This window comes from Branchiostoma belcheri, unplaced genomic scaffold, assembly GCF_001625305.1.
Source record: "Branchiostoma belcheri isolate BF01 breed outbred unplaced genomic scaffold, Haploidv18h27 scaffold3, whole genome shotgun sequence".
Lineage (NCBI taxonomy): Eukaryota > Metazoa > Chordata > Leptocardii > Amphioxiformes > Branchiostomatidae > Branchiostoma > Branchiostoma belcheri.
In genome coordinates this window covers 743658-755907 of record NW_017803909.1, presented here as the reverse complement: position 1 = coordinate 755907, position 12250 = coordinate 743658, and the positions used below count along the sequence as shown (strand labels likewise).

The following is a 12250-nucleotide window of genomic DNA, read 5'->3' as shown; positions in this document are numbered from 1 at the left end:
TAGTATATCATCAGGCACACATGTACACAATATACATGTCAGAAATGTACTTCTAGTTATAACAGCATAGATTGTAATATTACAATACATTACAAAGCCTACTTCTAATTGACACTAGGAGTCTGTCACAACACCTCTAGTCTCTACAAGGTTACACACAAATTTAGTCATATTTCTTGTTGTGGCTAAAACTGGTCAGTGGACCTTTCAGTGAGGTGCTTTCACAATGTCAACAACAAATCTTTCAGATGTTTTGTACCTATATGTTTGTCAGGATGCAGTCATGGTTGAGAACATGCACGATGTGCCGTACTTGTTGGGAAGTGGTGTTGGCCATGAGGTGACGGCCACCATGACAGCAGTGTGCCGGGAGGTCCGCAGAGTGTGTCCTCGTGTGCCATGCGGTGTGCAGGTTCTGTCGGCAGCCAACAAGCAGGCGTTGGCTGTGGCTCTTGCTGCAGGTAACAATCATAATCTTGATCAGCTCAATAGGAAAGTGAAAGCACAGCCAGTGCACCACATATGATGGAATCTAATCTCAAATCAGATCCTTTGGTGGCAAACTCATAACCAACTGGCAAGGCAGATCTCATTAGCCAGGTATTGTCAGCCTTTGTAGTGGCTGTGTTTCCTGTTGGTTACGATTTTGCCATTGAAGGATCTGCTTTGAGATTATATTCCATCATCTGGTATACTGGCTGTGTAAGAGGAACAGTGATCGTCATGTGTGGATATCAACTCTGAATAACAAAAAAAGCAATTTATTAACTTGTATAATGTTCTTGTGTTCAAAAGCCATAATCTTTTAAGCCTTGATCCTGTTCTCTGTTAATCCCTTTGCCCTAATGCAGCTGTTGCATTGACCACTATGAGTAGAAAACAGAAGGCTATTATGAGATTATGGGCCACCCTTGTGATGTTGTGCTAACGAAGCGAACTTCACAGTCTTTGATACAATGCCTGTTAGCATGAAATTTCACTGCTTGGACTTCCAAAGGCAAGGTAAGTAGACAAGCTGTCCATTGTGTTCCACACAGGTCTGGACTTTGTGCGTGTGGAAGGGTTTGTGTTCTCCCATGTAGCAGATGAGGGGTTGCTGAACAGCTGTGCTGGGGACCTACTTCGATACAGGACACTGATTAGTGCAGACAACATCATGGTTTTCACTGACATCAAGAAGAAACACAGGTGGGCAGGTGTTTCTCATCCAAAGGTTGTATAGGATAGGAGTGTGACAGACAAGAAAGAGTATATCTACAGTCAAATTGACACTTACTCAGAGTAGGGGTCAATTTGACTGTAGATATCTTCTCATGGATACTTGATAACTGAATGAGGTTCAAGTGTTTCTGTAAGAGGTTAGACCAGTAACACCTGACATTAGTTACTTTGTGACCTGACGTATAGTTATTTTGTGACCTGACGTATATGTTTAAGTTTGTGTAAATATTTTTATGTTTCATCCAGTATTTTGTGTGTTTATACTGAGAGAATCACAATAGTCATTCTTGTCCATTCTTTAGCTCCCATGCCATCACTGGAGATGTGAGCATTGCTGACACAGCACGTGCAGCAGAGTTCTTCCTCTCTGACGGTGTCATAGTCACAGGCACAGAGACAGGCAGACCAGTGGACAGCAAGGAACTTAAAGGTGCCTCTCTCTTTTCACATGTGTAACCACACTGTTGTTCTTGAGATATACACCTGACACCACATTTGTTAAGGTAAAAAGGACTGCCCCTGTGTTGTTTCTCTGGCAGTTGAAAGTTGAGCTGGTGAGAACCTTGATGGATTAAGTAATACTCTTGTTCTTATATGTAATACCCACCACTGTCCTGTTATGTACTCTTCCATTTGTCCTTGTTACTGCATTTCATCTCTCATATTTGTGCCTTTCCTGTACTATTAAACTGACGTTTTTCCCAAGCACTTGAAAGCTGCAAGTAATCACCCTCTAGAGAGGCGAGGTAGTACATGTATTGAAGAAGCAAAGGCTACTGTAAGGACCAGATGTCAAGCCATGTCAGTGTAATGACCTGAAATAACTCAGTATTCCAGCAGCTGATTTTGTCCATGTACCCTACAGAGGTTCATCAGGCTGTAGACATTCCAGTGTTGGTGGGTTCTGGAGTCAGCACAGAAAACCTCCCAACATATCTCAGGGCCAACGGACTGATTGTGGGGTCTTACTTCAAGAAAAATGGCTTTTGGCAGAATGAGGTGGACCCGGACAGAGTGAACAGGTTTATGGATAGGTTGTCCACTCTCAGACAAAAACTCAAGTGACAGTTCTGTGCAATGGGTTAAAATTAGCAGCTGAGGGACTAGGTAATTAAAGTGCCAATGATTTTTAAGCTGTTTGGTTTAGGTACTGCCCACTGCCTGACTTGCATCATAGAGAACTAAAATAACCTGGATGGCAGCAAGACTACACAAACTACTGTTACGATAATGTAGACCAATACAATTTGAAGAACAATATGCTGCATCAGACTTATACAATGTACATTTTCCTGGAAGGGGGGAGTTAATTTCTATGCCACAATTAATTTTTTAGCAATGTTGATATCAACGTTGACACAGAAGTGAATTTCCTGAGTACCCAGTATTGAGTACTGGTGTGTGATATTTTGTATCATCATTCCAAACGATTTTAATGGCCAATTTCTGGATAATATAGTGTAGTAACTGTCAGTAATATGATACATGTATTAGAAAGATTTTACTTCATATAGTAATGCTATCTATAAAGGACCAGTCACAGAATAAAGGAACAGTCACAAAAAGGATGTGAAGAGAAATAGAAGTCTTCATTTTCATGAAACCAAGTTACACCAGATTCTGCAAGTAAACTGTACCATTTTGCCAACAAACAGCAAAAGATACCACACTGACATCATGTTACCTTTTCTATATTCTAATCTGTAATTTTTTCTTTACCAACATGAGATATTGTAAGTTGATGACACTTACAGCCTGGGTACTGTTATTGCTATTACATCAGTCCTATCATCATGTTTGATCATGTATCTGGTAATTTTTAAATTCAATACCTGTTATTGTTGAATACTTCAATACAATTACAGTTTCCAAGTCAAACCTTTTCCTATGCCACTATTTAAAGTCCTTCCCACAAAAAAATCTTTCCCACTTTCCAAAGCCATCGACTCTTCACCAAACCATCACACCATTTCTTACACAGGGTGTACTCCTTAGGAGTTATACCCTCTCCTCTCACTTACAATTAAATGTTACACAGTCCTCAACTTTTCTAACCGTAAGAACACCATAATCTACATCAATTAGCCGCCTAGCCATCTAGTACTAACTTCAGACTATGTTGATAACATCTACCAAGGAGCTTTAAATTTGATTTTTTACCTCCTTGCATCTACAATATATGTACAAAGTACTACATGTTTCATAACTTGTAGAGGTGCAAGACTTATATGCACTCAGCAAGGTGATGAGAGGTTAAAATTACATGCTGTGTTTGTTCACCCAAGGGTTGACATCACAGCTTTATCATTAGGGCTAACTTTACCCAAGATGTAGAAAGAGGGTTCCTATAGTGAGGATGTAGTTATGCTCAATAGCTTAACGTATTCAAGCTGTCAGCATTGACTTTCAGATGTCTTCTTTTTTTTTTCAAGTCAATTTTCTGTACAGCTGTAGTTTATTTTGGGATTTACTGCTGGCAAGCCTCAAATTACTTTATTACATTAGCTTTTTAAGACATCTTTCAGTCAGAACTGACTTACGAGGAAACATGACTTATCTGAGGCAGATGTGAGCACTGGGTCGCAGAGATTAGGTCCAACAAAGAGGATGTCAATCAGACAAACCCTTATCAAGGATGTGTAATGGTATCATCCTTGTGCTAGTAGTTTTATCCAATGTTTTATCAAGTGTTGCACAAATAACCATTGCGCACGGAAGTATGTTTTCAGCCCAGTGATTACATATGCCCCAACTATGGTGACATTATGACCACAGCCAAGCCACCACCATCAATATGTTTTTAGCTCATGACTATATTGCAGTTCTAGAGGAAGCAATGTCAAGTTGGTGAATAACAGAATCATTTTTTTTAGAAAGAGTGTTGTGGAAGTGTGGCTATGGTCAGACTGCCATTTTCAATATTTGTCAGGCAAAGAAACACTGGAAACAAACTCCCTGTGTTATGCGTATGCGTTATAAACATAACTATGATCTGCAGGTAGTTTCCAATGTTTCTCACCTTTTACAAGTCCACAAATTCTCAATCAGCTGCCAGGAGACTTGTTTTAACATAGCACCATGTCATCTTTTTATTGGAAAGGTTTATCTTTAATAACTTCAGCTTGCAACTTCGGGGGAAACTTTGTCGCTCGTAAAACACATACACACCTTGCCTGCACCCAAACATTCAATTCCACTTAATAATGCAGTAAGAACAAATGGTTGTGTCAAGGGTTAACACACCTAGGGTTAACAATCAGCTCATTCACGCCATCATAAATAGACCAGATATATACCTTTGCATAGCTATGGTTAAATATGTCTACCCACACATCACAACTTTTGTACCATCTACCAGAGATGTAACCATAGAATATTTTTTTTTACAATTTTCAATATTGAATGAGGTGGAAGTAGAATTCACACCTAGAATATATTACAGCTACTAATGTAATTGGTCCAACAAGTGATTTATGTACTATACAAATAGGTTTACTGTCACCAAAGCCCTTGTGATCTAAGTTGTTGTTTTTGCTGAGGGCATCGGTGATAAAGTTGTTATGTAACTAAATTTGTCACAAACACTGTACAATCCCAAGCTACACATGTACACTAGTTATCATACAGGGTTTTGTAATACATACATACATGATACATAACATTATAGTAATCATTATTATAAATTGACATTTCCACCCTTAATGCAGAGCAACAAAAAACAGAAATAATGAGATGTTCAAATTTATGTTCATTTTCCCTGAGAGCCCGAATTTGTTGATACAACAGAACATTTGTGCACACACGGCTTCTTTGAGGATTGTTTGTATCTTGTTTATAATAAGTCTGGTTAGACATGCATCACGCAAACTGTTACACACAACTGCCAAACTGATGCACTGCTTTTCCTAGAAATACGTCAACAATTATTACTAACATGGGAAACTATAACAGTTTAAAATTCAGATGGATGGTTGGTTTATGATAGATGAAAACAAATGCTAGGCTACACTGGGCCTGGGCCGAAGCCAATCACACTCTTAATAAACGGGCTCAAACTGAAGAGACAGCTGACAATGACTTCAGCAGAGCCCAAGGCACGACTTTAACACCTGCCCTTGTTGACGCGGCCCCGTGGCTGCTTGCACATCAGGCCCCGGTTGCGGTTGTGATGGGAAGCCCGGATGGGACGGCAGCTGGTCAGGTTAGCGCGCTGCAGGTTGGTCTTGCTGTACGCCTTCTTCTCGTGGCGTTCCTGGACTCGTTGAGCGTGCCGGGTCATCTTGGCCTGCTCGACGATTCCTACCCTGGCCGCGATGGCGGCGGCCCTCTGCGGTGGCCTCTGCACCACGTCTCTCCTTTGCTGCCTTGGTCCACTAGAGTCACTAGATTCCGTCGTTTCCCCCGAGCTATTGCGGGACGGCCGTTGGACGTACACGGACATGCTCGGGTGCTCTATGAGCAAGTTCTCCATGGGGTTGGTTTCCATGGCTACGGGAGATTGACCACCGGCGGTGAAGCACGGAGGCGGGGTCACAAACCAGCTCTCTTCCACAGGGTGGTTTTCAGGAATGGGAACCGGGGTGGACGAGGTTGACGGGACCTCAGCAGGCGTTGATTGAGCCAGGGCCTCCGTCTCCTTCTCCATTTGTTGTATATTCATGCCAGCTGCAGCAGAAAAAACAGTTTGTTTTTAGTGTTGAGAACAAACAAAAACACTGGTATATTATCTTAAAGCCTCTCTCGGTTTAGTCAAACTGGTAGCAATACAAAGATTACACTTATTTTGTTGTTTGCAGAATCCTAGTAGTCATTTTCTACACCAAATCACAATAAAAAGCCAGGACAATTTAAAATTTCTCAATGATCAAAGTTATGATTTTTTAAAAATCTGACAGCAAGTCTAATACAGCACTCTTGAAGCTCATCACAGTCATTAATTTATACCAACATGGTCTGCAAATCATGCATACAGTACACAGGCCAGCAATACAATCATCATTATCTGTTTACACTGTGATGTAAATATTTATGCACTGAGGCACAAATAATGTCATGAATATGAATACATTTCCTCTGTTGTCTTATAATCACCTACAGTCCCAATTTGGTGTAATAACACCACAGGGTCCATTAAACATGGTAACAACCCCACAGTAGTCACTTCATCACCATTCAAACTTGCTACAATCATCTCCACACCTTGTTGGACACAATTATAACCAACATATGAATGTATTAATATTTTATTTCCATGTAGTCATGAGCTCATTTCATGTGATACATTTCATCAACCAGAAATATTTTCCATTTCGTGAAACCAATTTCATTAGAGACTTTTTTTACCCTTCTAATCGATATATATAAACTGCAAGTTGCTCAATGTAATAGCTTTGCAGAATACTGTAGGAAATGGAAAAATATGGAAGCCAATGATTCTTTTCCTGCCTTGCATTATGATACTGTTTTTGTAGTGTTGATTTCTGTTTTTACATCAAACCTCTTCACTGCCCATAAAGGACCAGTGAAACACCTGTCAAACTTGTAAACAATACTAACCAGGGAGTTCAACTAGCACCCAGTCATCATCCAGGGTGGAGGTCTTCAGGTCACAGTCCCCGACCTCCTCAGTAGCACCGAACAGTAGGTTTGTCACAGCGTTGAACATCTTGGCACAGCTAACGTGTAGTACTTAACTCACACAATGCAGAATATCAGAACCTGGGGAGGAAAACACGGAACATGAAATCGATTAATGATTACAAATGATTAGTAATGAATTACGAATAATAGTTACTCCACAGTTAAACTAGACTGTATAATTCCAACAGGACTGAAATGGCAAAGCCTTAGTCTTCGCTTTCACTACTGAACGCATGTTGGTGACTAATGTACTTTTCAGGCAGTACCTTAAATTCTTGTTGGACCAGTTGGACCAGTAGTAACTTTCAAAACCAAATGAAAATCTACAGCTGTTGCATTGAAGTTTGTTTATAACCTAACTGTGGCCAACAAAAGACTGTCCGTGATTGCGTCTGATTGCACAACATACATAGAATACCAGTCTGTATGCTTGGCCACTCCCAGTCAATACATGAGATGGATGATGTAACACCTGGTCAAGGCAACATCTTTGTATCACCTCCTGATTGGCCCAAGCTTGAACAAATATGGCTCGTGAAATATCATCCTAAACCTTCTGGGATATTTATCCTTGGGGATGGCTTTAAATATTGCATGCGCTAACAGAGCATTAGCTGAAGTAAGCTCAGACCTTGGACTGTTTTACTTTTAGCACAGCTATACTTGGAATGGATTCTTGGTAGCAGACCTTCTCAAGCCTCCTAACTTTTGGATTAGATGTATTTATATGAGATCCGGTGAATTGAAAAACATGCTTATTAGGCCTTGGCCAGGTAAATCTAATTACATGTGTAATAGATATCACACATAACTTTTTGGCTCAGCTAAAAGAATTTAAAACATTTAAAACACTATATCTGCATCATAGCTATGTACTAGCCTCCTTCGCAGACTTGTAGGGCGGTAAAACCGTTTCTCCCCGGCAAAACTCCCTCGGCGGCAAAACTGTCCCTCTGCAGGCCAGCATATCTTGCGTTGCTTATAGAAAAAAAATTACGCCGCCGCCATACAAGTCTGCAAAGGAGGCTAGCTACCGTATGCACTATTTTTCTGACAAATCAGACTGTAATTCACCCATGCTATACAAAGTAAGGAATGATTCCCCATCAAACCCAGCTCCCTACATATTTTGACATTGCTCTACTATTACAACCATCTGTTAAACAAGTTATTAAATTTGCATGGCCTTACTGGGAGTCTCTGTGGAGCTGCATGTCAGGAATAGTCTACAACAAATCTCAGAGGACAAGTAGTTATCTAAATAACTATGACTATCTCATGAATGTATTGCATTGGGCAGGCAGACTACTACGATTAACTTAACTTGACTACTAGTACTAGTATGTTATGGGAACTTAAGAACTAACAATTCTGATGTTTTATGTAACAGTTTTATTTTGAACCACACAATCTTTGGATCACATCACATGATCTAATAGCAACCTATATCACAAAAAGCTCCTGGGAACAAGAGTCCTCTCATTCCCAGGGCTGTATAACAATAATGTATTGCAAGTCATGAACCATCTGTTACTGTTGAAATGACCCTGCTAAGTCCTTGTCCATTTTTCTTTGCAACAGCATATGGCAGGATATTTTTAGTAATTTTTCAAGGCACATGCTAATGATTTAGCTTCAGGATTGCTTTGTGAAACATGCCAACCATATCCACCTGATGCAGTAACACTTCAATGGTAATTTCTGTATATTGGTAATATTTTCTCTCATCATATGTGCATGTGGTTACAGTCCTGATTATGAATGACAAAAAACTCTAAGATACACCATTATGCAAGTCAACCAAAAAAGCAGCTTATCTATACGTGTATTCCCATTTTTCCATCATGCATCATTGGGCAGCCAAATAAACACCTGGGACCACACCCTGTATTACAGAGTTGTCTGTTGGAAATACTGCATGCAAACACATACTCATTATTCATACATTGATATATCATGTGATCTATCACGTTTTACTAATGCAAAAATCTATGATAGAAAAGCAAAATATTGACTGAACAGGAAAAACATGAAATAGTAATACTAGTATTTGTATTTGATAAAAAGAGAAACGTAACAAAACTGTGACCTAACAAGGTGAAGAGAGGAATTCTGATGCTCTACTAATGCGTATGATTACCTGTATTAGAAACAATCTCATCATTTCAGGGGTGGTAAAAAGTACTCTCACTCAGCTGGACTAATTGTGAGTACATGTATTGTGACTATTACAACAGCAATCCATTGATGCAATCATTATGATTATGGAAAACACTGAAATATTATTTTGTGAGAGAACAAGAACATCAGCATTGGCATTGACACATCATAATTTTCCCACCTAATCTATTCTGAAAACAAAGGACTTCATTTTCCCAAGTCAAGATACAGTCTTGGACTTGAGTGGGAAAAGCCAGCAAAGAATCAGTTTACTACACGTAATGTTAGAACAGCTGGAAGAGGCGGAGAGAAAAGTACTGAGCAAGTTGCCACTTCAATTTTCCACCTACTGGTCATGTAAAACCCCAAGGCCGAATTTCAATTGTAGTCACACCCAAAGGTTTTAAATAGGGTACAAGCCCTCAGGCATGTTTTAACGTAACATGATAGAAAGTTACCTAACAGGCTAACCCCAGTACAGGGTTAGGTAACTAACAGGGTTAGGTAACTTTTTATCACAAGTGTTGCTCACATAAAATACAGGGCATTTGCAAAAAGGTTGTGCATTTATTTAGTTTACACCAGCTACAATTTTGGCATCAAAATTGTACATGTCATTGTCACTTGACACTAATGAACAGGAATGTACATGTACTGTTACATCAAAGTATGAACTTTGAATAGAAATCTGGTATGAATTTAATCTGTCTACCTGTCAAAGACTTTTTGAACCACCTTGCAAAGACTAAGGAAAATTTAGCCAATGAGTTAAATGACATGTGACCATCAAAGTCACTTAAGTATGTAATATAACACCTCATCTGTACAATTCTGGTTAAACTCATAGGATTCCCATCCAACAGATGACTGTCAGAAAGCAGGCTGGCTAGGCCTGTCAGAAGGATGTCTGTCAGAAATCGGGCAGGTCAGAGGAAAATAAAGATCTCCCATCTATCATCTGCTTGGAGTGATATGGGACCTACTTGTTCTATTTTGGGCTGGTGGGTGTTTGTGGGCGGGGCTATGGGTGACTGACAGAGTTGCTGGGTGCCACTGTTTACCTGCAGTATGCTGACCTGTTTTAGGGGCTATATCAGGCTCAGTATGCTGAGTGTCAGCTGTCAAGATTACAAAAGAGCCTCAGACTACAGCAACAAGCAGGGTTTAGGCAGGTCCAGCTGGGTGGATATTCTGTTTATTTAAAACTGAATGCTAGTAGAAAGCCTAGTTTGTAATGGGCACACCTAGCTAGCAGAGCAGCAAGTCCAGACCTGTGTCTGTGGACCTGTCAATACTGGTGTCCTAATGGTATGCAAAACACGCCCCAGAGGGCAGTTTGACCTAGTCCAGTCAAGTATAGCTGCAATGTAGGAAAGGGCAAAAGAGAGGGAGAAAAAAAATCCTGGGAAAACATAGGCATGCACAATCATGCAAATATGGTGGAATGCTTGTTTGACTATATTTTCGGCTTACGTTTCTTGAACAAAATAAATGACTTGTTATATTATGGTGCAGGTTCTGTTCCCTTGACATTTACTTTGATTTGAGCAGAACTTTAGCTTCTGAAACATTTTTGACACTCAGACCATTATGAACACTGGACAATCCAATAAAGCCACGTCATAGAAGAGCTTGGGTACAGCTTCAAGATTGCCGGTTGCTAGGTTTTTGACCTGACGCTGAACGCTGTTGATGTTTGACAAAACCTTGCATCATCTGGTCATTTGCATAAGAATGTCCTGCTGCTCTAGGGTTTCACAACAAACGATTGGGCAACATCTTGATAAGGGTAGCAACGTACTCGGGCAAGACACAACCTTGATTTATTCACTTACCCGTTCATACAACGGTCCTACCGTTTCAAGATTTGGTATGACTCACTCCGGGAACTATGGTACTGCATAATTCGTGGAAATAAATTGTTTGCGTGACGTCTTAAACTATCCTGTTTAGTATTACGCCCAAAAAAGGCGCGGAACGCCCACACCCAGTTTAACGGACTGGAACTGCGATGTATACAGTAATATTTTAGTAACGTAGCTAAACACGGCCGACCATTTCAAGGGCAACATATCAACCGGGCGCTGAAGGTCAAAGTTCTGGCAGAAATCAACACCAGGCGGTCACTAACCTGGGAAACAACAAGCACTGGCGGATGTAAACATCGAACAAACCGGCAAAAATGGACGACAGTTTTCCACAACAACACATCGGCAAAAGTCTGGCTGGTTCTTTTTTCCCAAACAATAGGGAGCTTAAACCAGTCCGCTTCCACTAAAGCGATCAGATGTTTTAACCAGATACATTTTCTGAAAGCTACGGGAGGCCAGGGCCTTTCCAAGGTAATGCCATATCGGTAACGTCACTGAACAGGGCAAATTGCCAAAACGACAAAAACATTGCAAACAAATCAAATTTTACTTGGCTCTGCTTGACCGCCAAGTTGATTTCTCGCGAATTTAGCATGCCATAATCGAGCTAAACGAAGAGGTACTGTTTGATACCTCTCAAACCACATATGGGAGGTTCCCCAGAAAATTTTTAACGATTTCTGGGGCGCCGCCAACCAACGGAATATTCCACCCGAATCCATCCAGGTGCCGGTTGAAAAAGAACTCACCTGAAAACGTAAAATTCCTCTTCACAGTGTCGATAGATCCTTAGTAAGGCAGGGCAACTGTTACTTAGTAACTTGAGGTAGATAGGAAGGTGTTAAGAAGGAATTCAACGACGTTTTTGGCGGTCAATTCACGGGGAAATTTTTCGCAGCAGCTCTATTGACGTCCTGTCAGTAGTTTGTTGTGGCTTACAGAATCAGCTGATTGCTAGTGACGTCACAAACCATATATGGGCTGATGGGGGCGGAGCGATATATTTAGACTGACCAATCAGAGGAAAGTATTGGAAAAAGACCTGTCAGTGGCTTGTAGCACACCGCTGTCCATGTGATCATTGCATGATCAGCTGCTGCTAGCTATTGCAGAATGTTCCCGGCCTTATATTGCTCTGACAGACCAGGTCAGACGGGTAACAGTTGCCCAAGACGCTGTACATTCTCACACTACAAATACCCGGCCCCGAGTTGACTACTTAACTAGTCAAATTTATACCTGAAAGGAAATATCATCTGATGGAGCCAGTCTAACAGAGTTTGGGTTTAGACATATCTGAGCTACCTAAACTGCCAAGTAGGGAGGCCCAACATTGTAACCTGTAAAACCGGGGAAAG

At 40.6% G+C, this 12250-nt stretch overlaps 2 protein-coding genes across 2 annotated transcripts in view; one reads left to right on the top strand and one right to left on the bottom strand.

Annotated features, from left to right (window-relative positions):
• LOC109473540 (uncharacterized protein F13E9.13, mitochondrial-like) overlaps window positions 1-2684 on the top strand; it is a 3307-nt gene extending 623 nt beyond the window's left edge. The window contains exons 3-6 of the mRNA XM_019773429.1: window positions 275-461; window positions 1038-1188; window positions 1524-1651; window positions 2087-2684. Coding sequence (XP_019628988.1) covers window positions 275-461; window positions 1038-1188; window positions 1524-1651; window positions 2087-2286 — 666 coding nt within the window. The 3' untranslated portion in view covers window positions 2287-2684. The remainder of the gene's footprint in view (window positions 1-274; window positions 462-1037; window positions 1189-1523; window positions 1652-2086) is intronic.
• A 107-nt stretch (window positions 2685-2791) lies between these two features.
• Window positions 2792-11870, bottom strand: LOC109473543 (tumor protein p53-inducible nuclear protein 1-like). The gene is made up of 3 exons (XM_019773431.1): window positions 11642-11870; window positions 6778-6939; window positions 2792-5886 (listed from the first exon to the last, which is right to left on the bottom strand). Exons 2-3 carry the CDS (start codon window positions 6884-6886, stop codon window positions 5324-5326), a joined length of 672 nt encoding a protein of 223 aa, XP_019628990.1. The 5' UTR covers window positions 6887-6939; window positions 11642-11870; the 3' UTR covers window positions 2792-5323.
• Between the last annotated feature and the right edge of the window lie 380 nt (window positions 11871-12250).